The sequence below is a fragment of the Oratosquilla oratoria genome, chromosome 22, assembly GCF_046742065.1.
Source record: "Oratosquilla oratoria isolate Oo_2021 chromosome 22, ASM4674206v1, whole genome shotgun sequence".
Taxonomy (NCBI): domain Eukaryota; kingdom Metazoa; phylum Arthropoda; class Malacostraca; order Stomatopoda; family Squillidae; genus Oratosquilla; species Oratosquilla oratoria.
The window spans coordinates 48,202,577-48,228,935 of NC_134798.1; the positions used below are offsets into that span (position 1 = coordinate 48,202,577).

Below are 26,359 nucleotides of genomic sequence, written 5' to 3' on the forward strand. Positions count from 1 at the left end.
TATTTTCATTTCATCATTCTTCAGACAAGTGGTCCTTTTCAATCTGTTCCCGTGCTGTCCCGTCCCAAACCTCTTCCAGTTCTGTCCTCTTTCTTCCTTTATTGATGACGGGTTTTTCCTTAGTAATTCTGTGCGGGAATCTGCTGCGTACTCTCAAATAGGGTGGATTAGGATTCATGTATGCTTTTCTTCTCTTTGTCCACGTAAATATAAAAGACAAAAAAATAGCAATCCACGTTTCGTCTATAGCCTTACTATTATCTATATGTTTGTCAGGTGACAAATAGTCCCAAATCAACACCTCTAGATATTTCTCCTATTTAGGTTTTGTATTTTTCTGTCCCCACTGAATAGATTAAATTATTGTCTATTTTCCATTTCCAATTCTTTATGTATTTTAGTTTGTGGCATGGATCATACGATTGTTTTTTCCCGTAGAGGTAGAGATTGTCAATCATGGCAGAAACATGTACGATAATGATTTATGGGACATTGAACATGCATGTACAACGACAAAAATTCATATAACAGGATTTATTTTAAACAGTCACCGTCAAGTATTCGCCGCTAGTTGGCGGGATTTGTTTACTTGATTTCATTGTAGATTTGGCGGGCGTAGGTTGATAGCACAAATGTTAAAAGTGTAATTTAGTTAATTAGGACTTGCATCCATGTAATTTTGTATAAATATACTCACATGTAACGAGCTTAATTCATCAAAGTTAAAATTGTGTTTGTTTGCAGAGGTATTGTTATGCGTGCCGGGCTGGCCTACACATGGAGGAAACGTTGATAGTAGCATCGTGATATTTTGGATATCGTTGAATGTCGGACAAAACATTTGTACAATTTAAATAGAAGATAACATTCGTTTGTACCGTGAATAAACACCCGTAAGGTAGGTAAGTGCATTTTATAGTAGATTAATATTAATTGGCGTTGATAGGGAGGAATAAATCTAAGATTCTATCTAGGTTTGTATAAGCCGCACACGTTAACACCAAATAATAAGAACCCAAGCTCTTGTTACAATCAAGGTTTTGAACAGCTTTTCAATTTCACCCCTTTAATACATGACTGATGTTAATCCACCATTTCTTCACGTATTAAGAACCAACATTCATTCAAAACTGGTTCTTGTGTCTTGCAGTTGTTTTCCATGTTGAAATTCTAGAATAGTCATTTCAACCTGTAAATAGACTTGTATAGTTCTTGTGTAGGTATACTTTAGGAATAGCTGCTTTCAATGCTAGTGTATTATTTAAAGAAAGAGATTAAATAGTTGGTGAATTGACAAGTTAGGTAAGTTCAGTGTATCCTGTCAATGACCCTATGTAAATGAAAATATTAAGGTTTAAGGTGTCCTTGTGACAGCAACAAAACTATTAACCTGAATGAGTTTTCATAAAAGATGAAAACATTAACCTTATACTTGACAAATGAGTAGCAATATTGTAATTATTTACATCACAGTGACAGTCAGTCAGTCCATTGCCCCTGGTGTCTTTTGAAGAAGACCTCTGGCCCTCAGGCAGCAACAACCTCAGTGGGAGACTATAAGTCACTCATGGATATATTGTGTTGTTGTCCAGGGGATGTTCATATGCTATGGGGCATTGTAGTATGAGGTGTTGTGTCTTCTGTGTGCTGATTGCATCTGGGACAATTTAAATCTGGTTAGGTCTATTGATTTGTACTGTTTTAATGCTGGAAAGTATCCTGAGCACAGGGTTGCCAATGTGGTTCTTATAATTTTTTTTTTCTTCTTTTTTTTTGGGGGGGGGGAGGGCGTGTGTATGGGTATTATTTTTGGAGTATTGAGTTTGACAGGGGTTGTCTGTTATGTGCACATGGCAGTGCATGCTCATAGGATGTGTACTCTTATAGCATAATATTTCTTAGTATTTGACTGAAAAGTAGCAAATATTGGCCAAAAAAAATGATCATTAATGGAGTTGTGGCTGCTGTGTAGATTTATTGGCTCTTATATCTTATTTCTGTCAATCTATTGCCTCGGCTATCTCTTGCAGGAGACCCATGGGTGCCAGGAAACTAGCAACAACCCTCAGATTATCCCACAATTTACATATTTACTTAGTTTACCTAGTTGTATTTTACTTGAAGGTGAGATATGCTCGTGGTGTCCCACCTTTGTATCTCAGTATCTAGTTTGCTCTTAAACTCATGAATGGTTTATGTGCTCACAATTTTTTCATCCAGTTTGATATTGTGTTGTTGTGGTTCTTAAGAATTGTTTAGAGTGGATTGGTTTTTCATTTTCTCTTCCTTGCTGGCATAATCAGAAATGTGCTGGCCTCGCATTCCTAGCAGTGACTTTTACCTGTCCCAACAGCCCAAGCATATAGGGCAAAGGTGACAACTTTGGCCATAGCCTTGTACCTCCTGGTGTAGGGTTCTAACCACCTTAATCTATGTGGTGAAAGGCTGCTGTTATGTTTGTCAGCAATCTATACATCTCTCACTCTATCTCTCAATCTTGCTGATATGTCAGGTGATAGTTGATCTATCAATTATCAACACTTCTAAACCAGATATCAGCTACTCAAGGCTACAACTCCTAGTAGAAGAGGGAATTGTGTTGTTTTGCAGTTTGGCACTGTCCTCGAGTTTATTGAAAATCAGTGGTACTCTGTCAAACCTCTATCCTAATGCCGCAGTCATCCAGACTGGCAGGACATCCTCTTGTAGGCAGGTATTGCTGGTTACCTGTGAGCAATGGGCTTTCAGGAAGAGAGACCTAGAGCAACAGATGGATTGATTGAACACTTGTAGATCTTTCTCCTCATTCACCTTTGTAATTGTCTCGCTCTTCTCATTAAATAATTCAACAATGGATTTTTGAGCTAGCACCAATTTCTAATAATTTGCATTTTCTCTAATTAGAATTAATTTTCCATTCTTTGTATCCAGGGTTGTTATAAATCTCTTTACTTCAACCTTCAGACCTCTCATTCTCATAATTTTTTTTTTTTTTCCATTATAAACATGTAATAGTAGTTTGTACCTTCTATCATGACATTTATTTGTTAAGAACATTACAGGAGCTAATGATTATCCTTGTAAAGCTCCACTATACACTGCCCTCCATCCTTACATATTAGCTTTCACCAATGCCCTCATGAACCCATCCTTTTGAAAACCTATCTTCTGTTAAAAAAGTTTACTTCTTAGTCCTCCAGTATGTTCTGATTTTCATATATTAGAACACTTCAGTGAGAATAATTGTTAGGCTATTCAACACATTGTTGAGGGTAACTTTGTAAAAATGTAAGATTAAGTATCACTTTTGCCCATTATTTGGAAAGAAACTAAATCAGTTGAGAACATATACTCAATATGTCATAAAAATCATCGTATTCATGCTACAGAGTACTTCTGTTGAAAAGTGTCTTCAGGTTAGCCCCCCCTTAAAGCATCATCAATTTTTACAAGATTCAGGTTAGCCCCCCCCCCCCAAAAAAAAAAAATATATATATATACATATAGATATATCCTGGATCTGCCACTGCTTTGATGCACTGCTAACAGAAAAGTCTGCCTTACACTTGGGAGCCATAATGAAGGGGAAAATGTTCCCGAAAATAACAGAAATGAGAGAATGAATGATTAGTAGTCCAAAATACCACTTCCTTGGTCTACCATTGCATGATGACATATTCCCCTGCGGCATTCACTAATTAGTTCTTTATACTAAGAAAAAACCAAGACCATCATAAACTGAGAATTCCCTGTATTAACCCAGGAAAGTGAGTCAAAAATAGCAGCAATGAACACCCAAGCCTACTTAAATAAACTGTAACAGTGGCTCAAAAATAATATAATGGAAACTTCATCCCAAAAATCAATTGTTACATTACTCACTCCATACAATCATGAATCAAAAAACTACCCTGTAGTAAAATTCAATGGCCTAATTGTTCCATTGGAAAAGAACCCAAAAATTGTAGGTCTCACATTTGATACTCGTGACTTTTAGCCCTGGTATCAAAGAGCTGACAGCAAAAATTTACAAGAAAACAACCTATTAAAATCCATCATTAGCAGTGACTTTGGACAATAGAAAGAAACATTAATAACCATCTACAAGCAATTAATAAACACCCATGGCTTCACCTCAACAGTATGGTTCCCAACAATCTGCAAGATGAACACAAACAATTTAGAAACACTACAGAATGGAATACTGAGAGTAATAACAGGATGCACTAAAATCACTTCTATTAAACACACACACAAAGAAACCAAAATCCTCCTAGGGAAAAAAAAAAAATAAATGAGTCTGTTGCCCCAAGACTTTTGCAGAAGACCTGCAGCCTCCAAGAATCTGGCAACAACCTCCAGTCAGGACCATAAGTCACTTGGGGAAGATATTTTGTTGGTGTCTGTGTAGTAGTACAAGGTCTTCTGTATCACCTGTGTGGTGATTATGTCTGGGGCAGGTCTGTCTTCAGGCCTATTTTGTTTTGGTATTACCTTGATGGATGGTGTCCAGTGTACAGTTGTATTAGTGTGATTCTTGTTTGGTGTGGAAGGGTTTTCTTTGTGGGACTAATATCTGGCAATTTTTTTGTAATATTGAGTTTGGTGGTATTCCTTGAAAGGCTTGATTAGTTGTCCAAACATGAATGTGTTGATTGATGCTGGGATCATAAGTATGGTACAAAAAATGTGTTGAATACAGTGAATATGGAGTGGTTAGAAGTTGGCCACTCTGAATGAGTTATCTGTTAACTAACCAAACTGGTCAGACTGAATTAAACAAATGGTGAGAGAATAGTCATACTGAAGTGAATGAATTTTGATGGTTATTTGGAATTCCCTTCACTATCAAGCAACCTAAGTTTATTTAAGTATCACTACCTTATTTGTGATATTTAGGGATGCTAGTAGCACCAGAAACATGATCTCATTGGTGCCATTAATGATGAACAATACAAATAGGTATGATAAGATTACCTAATGGTTACCCAAACAAAATGCTAACCAAGGTGTCTGTGATGGACTGTTGTTAAATCACCTGTGTCAAGTGGTAGAATGAAGTTGAAAGTGTGCATTTGAATCATGAAACCATCCATTAAGTGAAGTAGAAATTCTTGATGAAAAAAATATATATATATTACATTGAGTTTTGCTACTGGGAAATCCACAGCCTCATAGTAGCCAGCAATGGACTGTAGCCCCTCCCATAGATATCTCTGGTAAGAAATGTTGGACCATTATATGTATATTAGTGTGGATCCATTTCTATGTAATTAGCTAGTTAGAGGAGAGCAATCCCTAATTTGTCAGCTCTCCTTGTGTGAGAAAATGGAAGAAAAATTGAGAGACTTGGTGGCTCCATCCCAGATGGAAGTGAGGATGTCAACGGGGTTTGAATGAGGATGACAGGAAATTCTCCTAAGTCTATTATAGAATCATCACAAACACCCATCACTGGCAGCCCTTGGGGGAGGATTGGATGACAACGAACAATTAGGTATCATAATCATAGTAATAGAATGTATGGAATACTTTGGAAGATAAGAAACTATGTTGAATATTTAAGTGCCAAGTATTTAAGGAAAATTACCTATTTTACCTATCCAATCACAAATAAAAGTTGTAGCACACTGCCAATTGAATCTTTTCAGAAATATAGAATGTAAAATTATGCCATACTTTATTTACATAATTTTTTCTTGATCATTGGTTTAAATTACTAATTTGAATCTGGCATTCATGGAAACACTGTAGATTAACAGTATCTGGTTTCTCTCATTTATGACAACACTAAAGTATAAAGAGAATTTTATTGATTTGAGAGCACCATCGTTCAAGATGTACGGGTAGATGGTCATGTAAAGACCTTCACCATTGTTCATTGGTGTATATGTTCAGGGCTTACATCTGTACAAGTGGATTTATTTGTACTATGAGTCATGATATATTATGACATTTTTTTTTTTTGTATAAGTTTTGTTGTAATGCAAAGTTGTATTATGGGCAAAAATTTGTCAAAGTTTCTTATAACAGTTGTTTATATTCAGAAATGGTGCTGTGCACCATTGTTTGAAGAAATAATGGTTTGCATTCCATCGTAATTTGTTCCTATAGTAAGGCTTTTTACATATTTGTTATGTACATTAGTGGATATAATGGTACATAAATTTTTGTGCCAAACCATTCAATGGAAATTTAGTATTATGAATTTTTCCAATGTGTGTGACCAGTGACAGGTACCTACATGATAGTGAGTTTGCAAGATGGGTAACGAAACTGCACATTTTGAAAACCTGTGAATCGCCTTGCCTCCATCAGGAGATGCGGCTCTAAGGGGCTGAGACTAGGTCTCCTGAGGAAATACGGAGTATCAGTCTCCTGGAATACACCCCAAGATAGAGGAAAAGGGGATGATGGTTTTTTGTAGACAGTGGCAGAAGAGATTTTCTCTTAATGTCGGTCTTACAGGACCACCACTAACAGGTGTTTGTCATATTATAAAGATGAAACCAGGAAAAAGAAAGGAATAAAAATAATAAAATATGATAAATGGTGATACAGTGTAATACAAATATTTACATATTAAAGAGCCTATTCTCCCATCTAAGGGGATGTCTAAGTCACAGCATATACCTGCCTGTCATACCTATCACACCTATCCCGTCTCCATCCAAAAGCCATTTATTGTGCCCCCCCATCTTAGCACCTTGTGAATGAAGGGTTATTCATATTGTCCACCACACTGCTTGGGTCAAAGACAATGCAATGAGACATACCAGCCTGTTCTTCCCACCCTAGTTATCTGCTGCTTTTAAATTTCTCATTCTATTCATTCTTGTAATGCATACCATATTTTTCAAACACCTTGAAACATTCCATTTCTTGCCTACTGCCTCCCTTATATTGCAAGTCTCCTCCATACAACACTGTGGGCACAATTACTACACAGCTTTGTTACAAGGTTGAATAGAATGAGAAATGAGGAGGAGCGTGGGAGTGGAAAAGGAGATGGGAGATAGGGCTGATGAAAGAGTATGGGATGGTTTGGACACAAGAAAAAAATGAGTGAAGTAAGATTAATAAAAGAATTGTGGAAGGCAGAGGTGGATGGCATGGATATGAAGGGGCGACCAAGTATGGGATGGACTGATGGGGTGGGATGTCTGTTGAGGAAGGAAAGAAGGCAGAAAATAGGGGTGAGTGGAGAATGGCTCTGAATGGATGATATTGAGATGCATGGAATGGAGCAGGTGGGGGATGAGGGGAGGCTTAAGCGGCCCACACACGATCAATTATATTGCGCAATTTCATTGTGAACACACTGAATTGACAATTAATTTGACTGTGTATGGGCGATATATCGCCCATACATGGTCAATTATATTGCGCAATTTCATTGTGAACACACTGAATTGACAATTAATCTGACTGTGTATGGGCGATATATCGCCCATACATGGTCAATTTGATTGTCAATTCAGAGTATTGACAATGAAATTGGGCAATATAATTGATCGTGTATGGGCCACTTCAGGGAGTGGTTATGTGTGAATATTTTGATGCAGCCCAAACGGATTTCTCCCTGTCATCAATGTTTCTGCATAAGAAGATGGAGAGGAGGGTTGCCAATTAAAGGAAGAGGCCTTGCTGTGGATGTGCTGTGTCTTGCTGCATTGGTTCTGACCCAGGGCGATGGGTGAGATGCAGGGATAACCTGTCATCTATGAGGAGCTAAGATGATAGGGAGGGAAGGGTGGTGGATGGGAGTGGAATGGGTGGGGATGAAATGAGTGGGAGTGGAATTATGCCTTTTGACTTTGGCTACCTCCCTTGTAAGGAGGAAAAGCCCTTGGTAAATGTAGGTATGATTGATTGATTTTTTAATTCAGATGGTCCAGGTCTTTCTTGCAAGAAACCCATGTCTCCCAGGTGACTGGCAACAGTATCTGGTCAAGACCATAAGTCACTTGGGAAGAAATATTGTGTTGTCTGGGTATGGCTTGGGTGGGGTAGTATAAGATAGGGTGTTTGGTGTCCTCAGCATGATGGTTGTATCTAGGGAGTGTCTGTAGCCAGGCCAGTTTGGTGACCTGAGCACAGTTTGCTCTCGTGACCTCTTAAAGTTCTCTCATCCCTAATCAAGAGATCTCTTCTGTCAGTGTAGTCTTTCCCATTTAGCAATTTGAGCACTGTGATCATATCACCTCTTTGTCTTTGATCTTTCAACATTAGCAGATTCAGTGCTATTAATCTCGCTTCATATGGTTTATCTGTCAGGTTGGGAACCAGTTTGGTTGTTGCCCTGTGTATTCTCTTGATTTTGCTTATATACCTGACTCTTATGTGGGGACCATACCACTGACTCGTACTCTAGTCTTACACTACTCATGGTTTTTCTTTATTATTATTTCTATATCATCTCTTCATTCATGTAGTGAAAAGCCACTTTATTCATGTGCAGCAGTCCATATGTGTGTTTGTATTTACCAAATTGTAGTATACAGGAAAGGAGCAATGCTCGTTTGGGTCCCGTCTCCTATTCTCAAATTCTATAACATACCTAGACTCAAATTCATGTACGGTTCCAACTTAATCAGTATCTTTGATTTCCAATGATCATATTTAGATTTGAACTCGTGTATTGTTTGAGCTTGGGCTATATGACGTTCTAAGCTATTCCACATATTTCTACATCTATATGGAAAATATATTTCTTCACATTCTTTTGACATGTGGTCTTTCTTAATTTATTTCCATGACCTCTTAAAGCCCTCCCATCTTTAACCTGGAGATCTCTTCTATCTATACAATTTATCCCTTTTAGTGACCTGAACACTATAATCATGTCACCTGTTTATCTTCGATCTTTCAGAGTTGGCAGACCCAGTACCTTTAGTCTTTCCTTGTAAGGTTTATCTGCTAGGTTGGGGACTGATTTGGCTGCTGCCCTTTGTATTCTCTCAATCTTGCTTATATCCTTCAATCTGTTTGGGGACTATACTACTAATGCATATTCCAGTTTTGGACATATCAGGATTTTTTTTTTTTTTCCTATCTTTTTCTATCATCTCTTCACCCATACAATGGCATGCCACTTTAATCTTCTCTTTGTGTATTTACCTAGTTGTATCTTACGGGAAGGGGAGCTACACTCGTGTTCCGTCTCTGTATCCCGCAGTATCTAAATTGTTCTTGTATTTACTTAATTGTATCTTATGGGAAGGGGAGCTATGCTCGTGGTGTCCCATCTTTGGATCTCACAGTGCCTAGTTTGCTCTTAAATTCGTGTAAATTTTTTGCACACACTATTGTTTTACCCAGTTTGTTCTAGATATCCACCACTCTCCAGTTCTCTTCTATAACTTTCCTTTTTGAGTTTCTTTTCATGTCCCCTTGCATTTCTTTTATCCCAATTTAGTAAGTCCTTTCTACCAAGGACTTTATGTATTTCATGATTCTGTAGATGGTCAGCAGGTCACCACTTTTTTTTCTTTGTTCCAATGTCAGTAATTTCGATTTAGCCAGCCTCTCCTCATATAACAGGTTTGAAAGTGTTGAGAAATGAGTGGGAGTGATTTCTATGCCTTTTTCTTTTTGGCTACCCCCCGTGTAAGGGGGAAAAAGCCTTTGGTATATGTATGTATATGTGTGCATTTATCTAGTATCTTGCAGGAAGGGGAGCTACACTCTTGGTGTCCTGTCTCTGTATCTTGCCATATCTAATTTGCTCTTAAATCCTTGTATTGTTTTTACACACCATTGTTTTGTCTAGTATGTTCCATACATCCACCACTCTGTGGGGAAAGCTGTTTTTTTTTTTTTCTGGTCTTCTATAACTGTCCTTTTTGAGTTTCCTTCCATGTCCTCTTGTATTTCTCATATCCCAATTTAATAAGTCATCTGTGTCAAGGATTTTTACATCTCTCTTAATTCTGTAGATGGTTAACAAGTGTGTGAGTGTGTATATATTTATATGTATATATATATATATATATATATATATATATATATATATATATATATATATGTACCACTACAATCAATAAGTAATGAGAAAATGTCAGGAGAGACACTATTTTCATAAGCTTACAAAACTTTGTCTCCTTCAAAATAATTGCCTCTTGCATCTACACACTTCTGCATGCATCTCTCCCAATCCTGGAAGACCTCCTCAAGTCCTTTTTCAGTAGTCCCTTCAGGTAACTTTCCAATGCCTCTTTCAGCTCCTTTGTTGACTGGAATCTGGTTCCCCTGAGGCTGTCTTTCATGCATGGGAACAAGAAGAAGTTGCAAGGGGCTAGGTCAGGGCTGTAGGGTGGGTGTTGTACCACTTTCATTCCCTTGTCCCATCCAGGTAGTTACCAGCGTTGATTGTGGCATGGGATATTATCCTGGTGGAACCATCACTGACCACTCCTCCACTGCTGAGGGCTCTTCTTCCTCATCTTCTCCCGGAACCTTACAATAAGGTAATATTCCTTATTGATGGTTTGACCCTGAGGAACCCATTCAACATGAATGAACCCCTGGTAGTCAAGGAAAGGAATGACCATGGCTTTCTCTTGCGACCTGCTCATCTTTGCCTTTTTGGGTCTGGGGAGGTCACGTGCTTCCACTGAGCACTCTGACATTTGCTCTCAGGGTCGTAGGTGAACACCCAACACGTTGCAAGTCACTACCTTATTCAGGAAACCTGAATCAGCCTCTATCGTTTCGAGAATGTCAGTGCAACATTCCTTACGAAACTGCCTCTGGTCATCGAAGAGGATCTTTGGCACGAACTTGGCAAAGACTTTGTGGAGCTTCAGATCTTCGGTCAGAACTGTCTCTACTTTGCCAATACTAATACCAACAGCTTCAGATATCATCCTCACAGATATTCAATGGTCTTGCATCACTAACCTTTGCACTCCCTCAATATTTTCCTCCTTGCGTGCACTTTTCAGTGCTCCAGATCTGGGTTCATCCTCAACCTGTTCATTTCCTTCAGAAAATCTGTTAAACCACTGATAAAAACTTGCTTGGCTCATCTGTTCATCCCCATAGGCCTCCTTTAACATTCCATAAGCTTCTTGTTTGGTTTTCTTAAGTTTAACACAAAATTTGATGGCATAACGTTGCTCCATGTTTCCCTACATCTTGACAAGTGTTCACAGATCGGCAAACCAAATCAGACTGGTTCCACCACGTTCACCGCTGTACTCAGGCCTATAAATATAGAAAGTTGCCAGTTAGTTATTTTATAGAATATATGTATGTGTACTTCACCATGAAGTAGTATTTTGATCAAATCGTATTTAATATTTCGCCTGGCATTTTCTCATTACTTGTTGAACATACCTTGATTATATATATATATATATATATACATATATATATATATAGATATTTATATATATATATATATATATATATATATATATATATATATATTATATATATATATATATGCCAGGTTCAGAAACAGTAATGCAGTAAGATACAGCACATCACAGCAGGGCTAGCCACTTCATTTACATGGTGATTCTCCCTCTTTGTCCCCCTCCCCCATGGAAAAATTACAGAAGATGATTAGAAATACCTATGGGCTGTGTCAAATTATTGTCCATACACAACCGTTCTTAATTCACACCTATCCCATGCTCTTTTTTGCTAATCTTTCCCCACTAATTCTTTCCATGTGCCCAGACCACCCCAATAATCTCTTATCAACCCTATCTGTTGGCTCCCTTTCTACCCCTGCTCTCCTCACCTCATTTTTCATTTTCCATCCCTATAACCCCCACCATACTTCTCAGACATTTCATCACAAGCATATATAAATTTTACATTTAAATACAGAACACCCATACACAGAAACTAGAATCATTCCCATAGAACACATAAAAGTGATAAGTACACAATTCTGTGCTAAAGTCCCTCCACACCTATCCCATTATATCACAAACATGCCCATCAAGAGAAATATATATGTATGTATAATATGATATAAAGGGATGGATGAGTGGGGTTGAGGACCCTTGCATAGAACTGTGTGCCACTTTCATGTGGTGTTCTTTGGAGATGTTTTTGGTTTCTGTACATAGGTGTTATATTGAGGTGATCATGGTGCATCCTGTTGTTATTCTCAGTGATTTGTTTTGTTGTTTGATTAATATACTATAGCATTATGTCTATTTATTATATATTAATGGGGAAGTGAATGGAAGAGAAATGGTGTGTAAGAATTTTCAGTTATGAAGTCTACTTCATTAGATTTGAAATTCAGTATAGATTTTGTGGCTTAGTAGACTGAAGTTGAGTAATAGCCACACTTTCCATGTCTTATCACTGCAGGTCAGCTACAGATATGGCTTCATCTCCTGAAACACCATCCTCCTCAAAAATGACAACCAGTGAAATGACCCTATCTAGAGAATCAGTAGAAATGGCACCTTCACCAAAGAAGACTCCATCTAAGTCATCTTCCCCACAGCAGTGCATATCTGGTATTGACACTGAATCCACTTCATTAATCCAGGCACCCAATGTCATAACCACTCCATCTGCTTCTACCTCATCCACAACGCCTCGGACACCTGGAAGCCGAGGAAGGCCCTCAGCTTCTGGTAGTGACCTTACCTTACCTCCTCAGCGTGTAAAGATGATAATGAAATGTTCACCTGATGTTGAGATGGTCACTCAAGAGTCTCTTCATCTCATTACCAAAGCAACAGAACTCTTTGTTCAATATTTAGCAGAGGAGTCATATTCCAGGGGCAGCAATAGGGCCTGTGTTACTTATGAGGCATTGTCAGACTTTGTTCACGCTGAAGATCATTTGGAATTCCTTAAAGAAACTCTGCCAAAAAAATTAACTTGGGCTGAATGTCAAAAGTTGTTGGCCAAGCATGAAGAAAAAATGGAAAGTTTTGTCCTCTGAATTTTTGTATTTTGAAATGGGAATGGACAATTTTTAGAGAAAATATAATTTTAAGCACATTGGAGGAGCATTTCAGGCTCTTGAACAGATTCTGCAATTTCACTATAGAAATAGTGGATCCACTTGCTTGCTAATAGTTAGTTTGCATACTGTTAGTAAATAACAGTAATTGTTGTCTCAAATTTCACTGACTGGAAACCAGCAGCCCCACAGTGGTTGGCAACCATCCGTAGGCCCTGTGATAGATCTCTTTGGGAAGAAACTTAGGACTGTCATCTGTGGGGGGGGGGGAAGCAGGTGCTAGTTGTAATCTCTTGTTATTTAATAGGTAGAGATACAGTTGAAGTTGTTAAAGATATCTTGGGCCAGGTCTGGAGTGTCAGACTGCACCTCTAGATGGAAATGAGGTGGGTTAATGGGTTTTGAAAATGGACATTTAGGAGAGGATTCTCTGTGCTGCCCATCTTGAAGGACACTAACAGGAACCTGTTAGCAACTGGAAAGAATAGTTTTAGTGATTTTTTTATTATTATTATTTTATTATTATTAATAGGACATTTAATACATCTTTATGTTGAACAAGGTTGTCTGGCATTAACAAAAATATGATCCAAAGTACTGGATGTCATTATAGAAAACTGAGTTATCAGGATAAGCCAAATAAAGTTGTCTAGTATTGGACAGGCTAAATTTGTTGAGTGCATCATTGTAGCAAAGGGTTATACTCAATATAAAGAAAGGAAGCTCTTGCCAGGGCATGGTTAGCAATATTCCATATGAACATATAATAGTGAGCTGAGGGTTATGTGAAAGTAATAGTTTTAGGATCTTTTTATTATTATTATTATTATTACTACTCAGATTTGTCCAGGGTAACAAATTCATATGTAATGTTTTAGATTAAACAAAGTATCTGTATAGCTTTTCCTCTAAAATTGTATGAGAATAGGGCATTTCTCCTTTTATGTTTGAAAAATACTTTCCCCTTCTTGTTATTCCATGACGATTTTATAGATAGGATGTTTAAGTAAAAGTAAAGACAAGCCTGAGATTGCAGTGCTGCTTACTAATACAGACATAAAATGCTTATGAACATCAGAACATTTTCTCTTAGGTACATTATCAGTTTACAATTTGCATTTTCATATTTAGTAAAGGATGCAAGGTGTGTTCATTACGTTGCTACTTAGTCTTTTGGCTACATCGGGTAAAGTGGAGAAAGATGTTTATACAAGTTTTCTTTTGTGTATTCTAAAGGTAAAAATTTGAAAATTTTTGACATGCTTATAACTGGATTTTGAAAATTCTCTGCACTGTAGCACATTGAAATTGGTAATATATTGTTGTCAAGAACATAGTTTAATTTTGTCTTTCTTACTGATATAAAAGGTGACTTTTTAATTTATGAAAACTGTATTTGTATCCCTTATAAGAAAATAAAAACTTGTACAGTCAGGTTTTGTTCTCACTTTTAGCCCAACTACATCAGGAAAAAAAATATATGTTGTTATACATAGATAATATTGGCCACATCTGGACGAGAAATATAGTGCACTAGTTATATATTAGCAGTCAGGATTCACCCACTGTCCATGTCACTTGGTAAGTGTCAGATGTTTCTTAGATGCAGTCATGTCAAAAATCAGTGCCTCATAGTGGTGGTCTTGTGTGGCCATTGGAGAGAATCGCTTCTATGCTACCGGTCTTCTAACCCATGAACACTACCTCCATTTGGAGATGCAGGCATGAAGGGCTGACTGTCTCTGGATGGGGCCCAAGATACATCTTTATCAACTGACTACTTTTGTCACACTTATGCCCTTTAGAAGTACTGACAAATGGTGAGTGCTTCTTGCCTACTATCCAGCAACATAAAAACAGCCATCATTGTGAATATTTTTCCCAGTGAGAAATATAGGAATTTTAAGGACCATTGTTGGCTGCTGTAGGGCTATGGGTTTCCATTCATTGGAACTGGTAGCAATTGTTGCTATTGTTATTATTGTCACTACACTGCCACCACCTCAAGCTCCACTTCCTCATCCTCCTCATTTTCCTCCTTTTTCATTGAAACAGAAAAAATAGGATGTTACAATGCTGATTTGGTAATTTATTAGAATGTGTGGGAATGATTTTATGCCTTTTTCTTTTTGGCTGCCTCCCTTGTAAGGAAGAAAAAGCCTTGGTATATGTATGTATTATATATATATATATGTTGCTCCAATGACTTAATGGGTGGGAATGGATTATTATTTTATTGGACTCCACATTTATTTGCCATTAGTCTTCTCATCTATAGTTTGTGTGCTTTTCCTAGTGTTCACTCATTACCCTCCAGGAAGAGAGCTTAGAACTCACATACGGCCTGATGTATGGGTAATACATCACCTTATACACATATACACCTAACAAACGCCTTGTCAGCCTGAGCTGGAGTTCTGTTTGCAGTGTTGTGATATTTTTTAGCCTTGAATGGGGACTTAAACTCAGACCATTGAGTTAGCAGTTGAACATAGTACTGCTACACTAGCAAACTGTATGTGCTTTGACTCACTGCACATGTAAGTGGGAAAAGGACATTTAGTTTGTGTGAATTTCAAAGTTATATTTTCTTTTCATAAATATACAACACAGTAACTTTTGAAGTTACTAAATTGCTTTAATACAGCTTAGTAGTGCTAAAGAAGCCAAAGAAAGGCTTTCTGTAGCACAAATAGTAGATATTTGGGTGAAGGCTAACACTGAAAAAATCATTGATAAAAGAATGTGTTTGCAGTCACTGACATCTTTGGCCTCTGAAGACTTGTTTTGTGGTACTGGGTTTATTCCATGTTCCCAGTATATTTACCGAATTGTAGTAAACAGGAAAGGAACAACGCTCATTGGGTCCTGTCTTCTATTCTCTAATTTTTTTGTCATACTTAGCCTCAAATTCATATATAGTTCTAACTTAATCTATATCCTAGGTTAATTATCATATTTAGATTTGAACTCGGTATTGTTTGAACTTGGGCTATATATATCTTCCTGAGCTATTCCAAGTATTTATGCATCTGTGAGGAAAATGTGTTTCTCCACTTCCTTGCCTGTGTGATTCATTCATTCCCTCTATTTCCTCATCCTCCAGCTGAAACTTAGTTGTTATATGGTCACTTTCTCCCATAGGGCAAAGGTAGTTCAAGGAGCTGATGATGTCTGGCTCTTTGGTTAGTAACAGATCTAATTTTGTGGGAATGTCATCTCTTACCTGGGTCATTTACTTTACCCATTGGGTCATTGTGTTCTATACTGCTATACTTACAAAGGATTACAAAGGCGGAGCATGCCGACAGGAGACCTTTTGGTCCATATCTAGGTCAGATGCGAAAAAAAAATCATAGTAATAATAAAATGATAAATAAAAACTAATCATGTAAATGACAAATAAAATACATAAATAAATGCATAGGTATAGTTAAATAATAAACAAACAGGTAAATAGTAAATAATAATAAATTGACATATAACTAATAATAAATGAAAATCACACAGACATATGATAACAAAACAAAAACAAATATAAAATATATTATAATCATTACAGCATCTTGCTTAGGTGTTTATCTAAATGATTCTTAAAGCTTCGAACTGAACTACATTGCACTACCTGTGCAGGAAGTTTATTCCATTCATTAACTACACGGTTGGCAAAGTTGTTTCTACCTACTTCCAAATTGAATCTATTTCCGGACAGTTTGAGACCATTGTTTCTTGTCTGATTCTCATTCAATGTGAAAATTTTGTCACTTTTGATGTCAATTCCCTTTAAAATCTTAAAGACCTGTATCAAGTCACCTCTGAGTCTACGATTTTTTAGGGAAATACCATTAAAATTCATACATATGAACAAACACAGTGCAGACTGCTACAACATGCAACATCTATATTCATCACAAGAATTCAAACACTTAACAGAGTATTTCCCCAGGAATCTGGTTTGCCGCTTGCTTCCCATTTCTTCCAGTTGACATCACCACAATTAAGATCTCCAATAAGGACTGTATTGCTACTTTGTTCAATATTTTCTTTAAGAAAAGAGGTGTATCCAATAACTTTTCTTGATATTCAGCTTCATTCCAAGCTCTTCTCTTGGGGTGGGGGGATGTATGTCACTATGAAGTCACTCTTATTTTGCCCTTTAGTATTGATTTTTAGTTGAATTGCTTCAGCCTTGCCTTCACTCAGATTTGCTTCTACCTTTGTCACTTCTCACCACAATCATTACCCCTCCACTCAATTGATATTTTCTGTCTTCTCCAGGAGGTGTATCTATTGTTCCCCAAATGTAGTCAACATTTTTTGGGAGTTTTGTTTCCACTAGACACAAAATATCAAGCTCATCCTTAAGTGGTCATTTATCTACAACCAAGGTGATAGTAAACATCAACATTAGCATATGTTACTCTAAGTTTCCTTGTGGTGTTTCCTTTGCAGTACTGCCTTTTTTTTTTTTTTTTTTCCTTACCTTCTGATTGATAGCTCATGAAAAAAATCCATCCTATCATTTTTGGCTTTGGCTTCCTGTAAGAAGTTTCATGTCATTGTTCATTCCTCTTTGTTAGCATCTTTCCTAACCCAAATCAAGTGTGAAAAGCTTTTACTGATACCACAGTATAAGCAATTACTCTCCTTTTGGGCAAGGGGATGTATTTATTAAAGGTGAAAGCATTACCCATTGACCAGACTGTATTAGGTTTGAGCTCACATCTGAGGGTAATACCTGGCAATTAAGGTCCAACATATGATCCAATCAATCAGTCTGTTGCCTCATGTCTTTTGCAGGAGACACATGGCTCCCAGGTGGCTAGCAATAACTACTGGGTTGGCCCAGAAGTCATTCAAGGAAGAAATGCTATGTTTTTTCTGGGAATGGCAAGGGTAGGGCAGTGTAGAATGAATGAGCTCACATCTGAGAGAGTAATAGCTGGCAATTACAGGTCCAACATATGATCCAATCAATCAGTCTGTTGCCTTGTATCTTTTGCAGGAGACTCATGGCTCTCGGGTAACTAGCAGGAACCATTGGATTGGCCCAAAAGTCATTCAAGGAAGAAATGCTATATTGCTTTCTAGGAATGGCGAGGATAGGGCAGTGTAGAATAAGTAGAATGAGTGCATTATCTGCTTTGTGCTGGTTGTGCCTGGGGCAGTTTGTGTCTGTGGAACATCTAGGGGTGTGGCTCCTCACACTTGATCTCTGGAATTAAACTTTCCCTTTGACTCTACTCCATAACTTTTATTACTATAAATAATGATATAGAAATGGTTCTACCCTGTTGCAACACAAACAACACTCCAGTATATCTTTCCAGAGATTTATGGGAGAGGCCAAAGACTTGCCATCCACTGTGGGGCTGCAGGTTTCCAGTTATTTAAATTTGAGGCAGTAGTTATTGTTGTCACACTCACATTAAGAGATGACAAATTACACATTGAATCCTGAGCCAGTATGTGGATCACATACAGGTAACAGTGAAGAATATGACCAACATGGTTAGATTAGCCATAGTCACCTTACTCCAGATGCTCTTACCATATTGAGTACTTTGGCTTTTCACCTGCATGGATGCAATATGAAGAACAGTATCTTCACTGTGAGATTTCTAGGAGGACCTGGTGAAAGTTGTTGGCTACCTTAATTTTAAATCTTCAGTGAGGGAAATTCTTGGCAACAAGTAAGGTCGAGTGAAACAAGAAATAATTACAATGTCATGAATGGCATAGGCCCAAAATATTGGATGCCAGATGTCAGGAAGGTGTCAGTGTGGGGCAGGGCCTAGCCAGAAGGCAAACACTGGAAAGATTGGAAAGGTTTATTTGTACAAGTGAAAAATGTGGTCCAGGGGATCTCTTTTGTTAAAGCATGCCCCACAGAACTGTGGCTTGAACATGGTAATTTACCAGGGGTTGGGTGCTGAGAAGATTCCGCAAAGGGAAAGACTGATAGCTAGTGGAGGAGAGTGCTGGGTTTGATGTCCTCATGTTGGCTGCTGGGAAGGTGGAGAGAAGTTCCAGACAATGATTGTAGTGAGAAAGATGGTTACTGGGAGAGGTGGAGGTGCTCCTCATTTGGGGTAATGAAGCAATTAATAACTACAGCAGTTTCCATCTGCTTTATATATCTGCCTGGTCAGGTCACGACCTGCACGCTGATTGGCTGCTGGTGGCCACTCCTTTTCAGTGTAAGATTGCTCATGTTTGTGCATCAATTGGCCGCTGTTGTTGCAGTCTGAGCCATACCTTACCTTCTAGCTTGTCCCAGCTGAGCTCACATTGTGCATGCCAACTGGGCCATGATTGTGCTCTGAGCAGTAGTGAACTGTAGTGCATTTGCCTGAAAGGACAACTACCTAACATACAACAATGATAGTTGCTAGATTTCGTCCATAGCACTGGTACCAGTGGTTATAAAACCAGTGAGGTGTATGTCTGAGTCACAGTCATCTGGAGGAAGTACATTAAGAAAAAGTTTTACATTAATCATTGCTGAAAGTATTGCATCAAAATTTTATGTTTGAATGTTTTCATTAGTCAGAACTTGTATTCCTGTTTTCAATAATCCTCTTGACTGCAGCTCCTTATTGCTTATATATTTAATAATTTTTTAAGTCAAGACTAAAAACCTTATCTGTTGGGACTGCCCATACAAATTTTTATACCCTTTTTAATGTTTGTTCATTGTCATTGAATTATGATGGTTTCTATTATGATGGTTTCTTCAGAATACCCTTGCCTATACCTCTTCTGCTACTTTTTACTTCTAGTTTCACTGACTGGAAACCTGCAGCCCCACAGTGGCTGGCAGATTCATGAGGACCTCCCATAGATCTCCCAGAGAATGTGGTACTGTTACTATGTCACCAGCTAAAGTAATACGAGGGGACCAGTCACTGGTTGTTAGTTCTTTTGTGAGAAGGCAGAGGAAGTACAGTCAAAGTTGATAGAAAGAGATTTAGGCCCAGTTTGGAGCTGCATACATCTCCAGATGGAGTTGACAGGGTTTTGAAAATGGGCAACAGGGAGATGATTTTCTCTGCCATCCATATTGCAGGATCATCAAAAACAGATAACCATTATTAGCTCCTCCCATTACCTGTATGATAAACACTGCATTTTACATTACATAGTTAAAAACAACTATATCATCTATGAATGTTATGAGAAGATTAATGTCTAGGCTGAGTTATCTAGTGTTAGATAGTAATTAGATGGAATTAATATGGTTTGATATAGTTTTACTAGTTTGCCAGGTACTGTGCTGTATTTGTGTTCACGAGGTGTACAATTTTTCAGGTTTGCTTGCTGTGATCTTACTAGTTGTAGCAACATTGTATTTAAAGTCAGGTAATCAAAAGATATTGTAAATATAAGCAAAAATTATTCTATTTTGCTGTAGAATGAATAATTTCACATATTCTTTTAACATTATAAGAAATTTATCTTAACTGGGGTTGTTTACAATGGATTATAATGCTTTGTCACTATACATTGATGGCCATTTTCTCATTGAATTGTTTTACATTGGTGGTGGATGAAGTAAAAGACTTACAAATATATAACATTATAATGAGAAACATACTCATTTGTAGTTGAGATAATAAGATTTTTTTTACAGAATCATGGCTGATGAGGTGGAAACTGCTGGTAATATTGCCGTAGAGGAACCTTTAGATTTGATTCGGCTCTCTCTTGATGAAAGGATCTATGTCAAGATGCGTAATGAAAGAGAACTGAGAGGAAGACTACATGCATACGATCAGCATCTTAATATGATCCTTGGAGATGTGGAAGAAACAGTAACATCAGTAGAAGTGAGTTGTACTTATTTTCTGTATTTTTTGTGCTTGTGACTAATTAGGTTTAAGAAAAGGAAGAATGTGTGTAGATTAAAATGTCATCATAAGATGTGCATACATAAAGTTTTTGGTAAAAGGTAAGGATGTCTTGGGCTTTCATGGATTTGGAGAAGGCATATAACATGGTTGAGAGAGGTGTTACAGAATGGATTGTAGGTGTGTGGGATAGGGGGAATCTGTTAAAGGTGGTCATAACTTTTTATATGAGTGATAGAATTTGTGTAACCATCAGGAGTTGGGAGAATGAGTGGTTTAAGTTGAAGGTGGAGCTGCACCAGGGTTGTGTAATGTCACCATAGATGTGCAACATGTATATGGACATGGTGGTAAAGAAGGTAAACATGAGGGTTCTAGATGGGTTTGGAGTTAGTGAGTGAGAATGAAGGAAATGGGAGGTGAGCCAGTTGTTGTTTGTGGATGGCACTGCATTTATGGCTGAGTGTGAAGATGGACTGAAGTAGTTTGTAGCACAGATTGGGAGGTTCTGTGAGTGGGGAAAGCTGAAAGTAAATGTGGGCAAAAGTAAGAGGATAAGGTATAACTGGAGAAATTTGGTGAGGTACTGGGTTTTAAGGTAGGTCTTGGAGCACATGGTTTGTTGTTGTTGTTGTCATTTCCTAGACTGTCTGGCCGAGCAATCCTGTCTCCCTGAGGAATGCCATGGCTGGAATGGGGTTTTCCCACAAATCCTTTATAGAATGTATATTGTGTTGTTGGCATGCATGATTGTGTACAATGCAGTCTTCCATAATGTGTTGTATAGTATGGGGTAAAGTGTTACATCCTGACAGTTGTCTGCAATAATGTCATCCAACCTCTCAGAGGGATGGATATCAGGAGGTCTGGCATGCAGCAGTGAATTGTCTTTCAGTTTGTTGGAGTAGTGAGGGAAATAATTATGGATATTTCCAGAGGTGGTTGTGGAGGAAGAGAAGAGAGTATTTTGTGTGTGATATAGGTATTTAGGTGTTTTGGGGTTTCTTGGCATGTGTGGGTGTTCTGCTATGTAGTGTAGTGGATGTGTTGTGATTGTATGCCTTTCAAGACCACATGTCCCCCTTGCTGAATCATATCACAGTTTTAGACCACACACCTCATTCTTTTATAGACCCCACACAAAGTGTTTTTGATAGCATCTATTCAGATAAGGCCCCACACAGAACACTTCTCAAAACATCAGACACCAGTAAAGGTTTCGATGTCATCCCCCATCACAATCTCACAAACAAAATATGTAACACAGACATGCACAATAATACTAAAAGATGGCTGGCCAATTATCTGGCAGGTAGAAATGCTTGTGTGTCATATAATGATCAATCATCACACAGAAGAAACTCTAAGAATGGAGTGCCACAGGGTTCAGTTCTATCCCTTCCTGTTTAATCTATACATGCATAATGTACCCACACCTGACATGCTTTGTGACCTGGGTGTGTATGTGTTTTTTGTACAGGCATATTTGGAGCACTAGTGAAAAGTTGTAGATATCTGTGTGATGATTATGATATTTAGAGGTGCCAAGATGAGAGAGAAGGAGGAGGATGGAGGGGAGTGGAGTATGTAGGGGATGGAATGGGTGGGAGTGGTTTCTATGCCTTTTTCTTTTTGGCTACCTTCCATATAAGGGGGAAAAAGCCTTTGGTATATGTATGTATGTATATATATATATATATATATATATATATATATATATATGTATGTATGTATTGGGGGATTAAAAAGTGTAATGAGAAATAGACATGGATGATAAGAGGAGATTGTACAAAGGGGTGATTGTGCTGACAACACTCTGTGGGGCAAAAACATGAAACATAAGAGAAGAGTTTAAATGTGTTTGAGATGAATTGCCTGAGAAGTATGATAAGGGTTACTAGGCTGGATAGAGTGAGAAACAAGGAGGTGAGGAGGAGTGGAAAAGGAGTTGTGAGCTAGGGTTGATGAAAGAGTTTTGGGGTGGTTTGGACACATGGAGAGAATGAGTGAAGAATGATTAGGTGGATGGAGTGAGGTGGAGGGCACGCCTGAGGAAGAGATGGATGGATGGAGTAAAAGGAGTGTTGAGAAAGCAAGGGATGTCTATTGAGGAAGGAAGGGAGAAGACAGAAGATAGGGATGAGTGGAGAATACTTGTATATGGATGATGCTGGGATGCATGGGAGTGGGTGAGGAATGGGAGGTTTATGGAGTGGTTATGTGGGAATGATATTTTGATGCAGCACGAAATGATTTCTCCCCATCTTCTCTTTTCCTGCATGAGGGGATGGAGAGGGGGGGGTCACTGATTAAATGAAGTGGCCTTGTTATAGATGTGCTGTGTCTTGCTGCATTGCTTCTGATCCAGGGCAGTAGGTGAGATCCAGGGATGACCCATCATCCAAGAGGAGCCAAGGAGAGTGGTGAATGGGAGTGGAGTGGGTGGGGATGAAATGCATAGGAGTGGAATTATGCCTTTTGACTTTGGCTACCTTTCTTGTAAGGGGGAAAATGGCCTTGGCACATATTTGTGTGTGTGTGTGTGTATATATATGTATGTGTATATATATATATATATATATATATATATATATATATATATATATATATATATATATATATATATATATATATATATTTTTTTCTAATAAAAATAAATAAGAACTGTTTGAAACTCTTGTATTAAAAGCTCTGCATACAAGTTTCATAAATGTAATTTTTTAATTTTTCCCCTGACAGGTCGATGATGAAACTTTTGAGGAAGTTTATAAGACAACACGTAGAAATATCCCAATGTTGTTTGTGCGCGGGGATGGTGTCATTCTAGTTGCACCACCGATGCGTGGTGGTGGTGTTTAATAGGTAATATATATTTGGAAAGTTAACATTATTGGACTGCATTTGATTTTGGTATTAAACTTCTATGAAGGTGAAAGTTAGAATTAACCGTCAAAGACTGTTCTGGAAATTGTTTATATATTTAGAATGAATTTCTTTGTAAGTATTGGAATAAAGAGCTTGCACGAGAAAGTTATGGATGAATGTGACTGCTGTTGTAATATATATGGAAGTATATAATTTTCCCAATATAGATAGATTATTGTAATTACATTATATAAACAGGTATATCATGTAAGTCCAATAGCTACCATAAACTTCTACTCATTCTTAAAATCCATGCACATACAGCAAAGATAATCTTGGTCACAGGTAAGCATCTAGCATAAAATCTTTTTAACTTCAGTGATCCAGTTTAAGACATCTATTGTAGTCCTATGCAAAGTGATCTTGAACTGATGTTTGCAGTCATTCAGGTGAACTATTATATTTCAGGGAAATACTCTGATAGTGTCATCAGAACTCTAACAGCAACAGCAGAATAGATGTTAAAATTAAGTTACTTTTTTGTTCAGATGTTTTTGATATCATGCTCTTCAGTTCTTTTCTTGTGTGAGGGTTGCTGGAGAGAAATTGGCTAGTCTTGCATCTTTTCACTCAAAACATTAGGTTATTTAGATACACTGTGTCACACTTGTATTACATGTGACATTTTCAGTCAATCTGTATTTTACTGGCATATCCAGTCACAAAAGGGTGAAAGTGAATGCTCCAGTCATGTGTAGTTTCTGTTTTGTACTTGCACTTGATACCCATCAATAGGACAACCTAGGAGACCTGTAAACAATTTACCATTCACACACACACACTTCCCCAACACTTTTTCAACTGCTGAAGTATCATCTTATATGATTATTGACTTTCTCTGTTACTGTAATCCTCATCTGCTTTTCTTTTCTTTACATTTCTGTTTGCTTACTTCCCTCATTCTTATATCCTTTCCTAGTTGTTTCTCACACTTCTATTTTCCATTTCATCCACCTTCTTTTTTATTTTTATAAATATTTGTTGTATTCTTCTGTCAACCCATTCATGCCTTTCTTGATATGTGCCGTCACCCATGTGCTCATATATAACTACTCATTCTTTAATCACATTGTCTGTTATTTACCATTCTAATTCCTGTTTTTTGTTTTATTAAATATGTTCAGTATATTCAGCACAGATATTTTCCTCACATCATTAACAGAAAAAATTATTGTCTGGGTACTCGAGTGATATCTCGTGCATTGTAGACATTCAAATACATTATACAAAGTAATTTTGCTGTAGTATTTTAACAGCACATAGTTTTCAATTGATATTTATTTCTTTAGTTAAAATAATTGCTGAAAAATTATTAGTCATGATATAGATCATTGAATGAACATGATAGTGATCAAGACTTCACATCTGTGAGCAGGGTTTACAATATATTTGTATCAGTATGTATTTATGGGAAAACTATAAACTTTTATAGTATTTATCATAGCATTTTTCTATAATTTCTACTTGAATGTAATTTTTTTTTTTACTTTATCGGGTTGATTTACTCAATTTCCAAAATAATCTTTTGCAAAAACAAAAAATTCTTTCCATACCTGTCAGTGTGTAAGGTAATTATAATCATAGAGATGATAATTTTATATATTGTGTGAACTAGTACTTGGTTGTCCTCCCACAATAGGGGACTAACCAATCCAAAGCTCAGCCCTTTGTGTTTTCTTAAAGGTGTATTTCATACTAATGAAAAGAAAAATAAATAGAAATATCAGTACATTGTAATTATTATTTCAAGCAGCAGCTAGATTAGTTGATGGCCTGCCTTGATGTCACTCCACTATCTACTTAGGTTCAGCCAAAATCGACCCTTTGTTCCCAGCCAGCATTAACCTACTTTGGCACTACGTACAATACGTAGTATTGTAAAAATGAAGTTCATGGAGGTTACATCAGAGGAAAACTATCACTCAATTCCTCATTCAGAGGTGGAAATGTGTCCAGATGCCCCTCTCCTTCCATGTCACTATTAGTGTGTTACTGAACCCCATAGATTGATAATGATTTTTTTTTTTTTTTCCACAGCTGAATCGAGTTAATAATTTTGCCATGCATTTTCTGATGAAAGTTGATCACTGGCCTGTGGAAAGTAATGTGGAATCAACAATGGGTACCTGGCACCGATGGTGTTGCAGAATAAATGTCGGGGAGAATTGTCTCCATGCCACCCATCTTCAAAACCTTTAAACACCACTTCCATCATCTGGAAGTGCAGCCCCAAAGAGGCACCTGATCTCTGGAACAAGCTCATAATCTCTCTACCAAGGTTGGATGCATGTGGGATGTTTGTCAGGCAGAAAAAAGAGAATGCAAAAAATGAGAGTGAATGGAGAGAGATTGTGTGTTGGTGAGGAACACATGATGCACATAGCTGTGGCTGAATCCCTCTCCTTTGCCAAATGCTTGAATTGTTGGGATAAGTAACGGTCACTGCTGGGAATTGGAGAGAAGTTCCGTACTATGACCCACAAAGTGAATGCGAGACTAGCACACTTTTGATTATGCCACTAGCAGATTTTTTTATTAAGTCCCCAGCAAAGATTGTAAATGGATGAAAAAATGATGTGGCCCAAAAAGATATTCCATCTGTTTCTTAAAGTTATTTCAAGTGGATGGGGAAGGGGGGGGA

General features: G+C 37.6%; 1 protein-coding gene across 8 annotated transcripts; it reads left to right on the forward strand.

Moving 5' to 3' along the window:
• The first annotated feature begins 284 nt into the window (after positions 1-284).
• On the forward strand, positions 285-25,447 carry LSm3 (U6 snRNA-associated Sm-like protein LSm3). 8 transcript variants are annotated; one of them, XM_076205955.1, is made up of 5 exons: positions 462-615; positions 745-898; positions 17,222-17,331; positions 20,577-20,772; positions 23,533-25,447. In XM_076205955.1, the coding sequence occupies exons 4-5, from the start codon at positions 20,581-20,583 to the stop codon at positions 23,650-23,652; spliced, it is 312 nt and encodes a 103-aa protein (XP_076062070.1). In that variant the 5' UTR covers positions 462-615; positions 745-898; positions 17,222-17,331; positions 20,577-20,580; the 3' UTR covers positions 23,653-25,447. The 8 variants fall into 8 exon arrangements, with proteins under 8 accessions (XP_076062064.1, XP_076062066.1, XP_076062063.1 ...); XM_076205954.1 differs by lacking the exon at positions 17,222-17,331 and having other exon boundaries at positions 463-615; positions 745-902; XM_076205953.1 differs by lacking the exon at positions 17,222-17,331 and having other exon boundaries at positions 464-615.
• Positions 25,448-26,359: the final 912 nt, after the last annotated feature.

What these genes read in the sequence shown, in the direction of transcription:
- LSm3 (XM_076205949.1), top strand. Translation starts at nt 12,350, where the DNA reads ATGGCTTCATCTCCTGAAACACCATCCTCCTCAAAAATGACAACCAGT.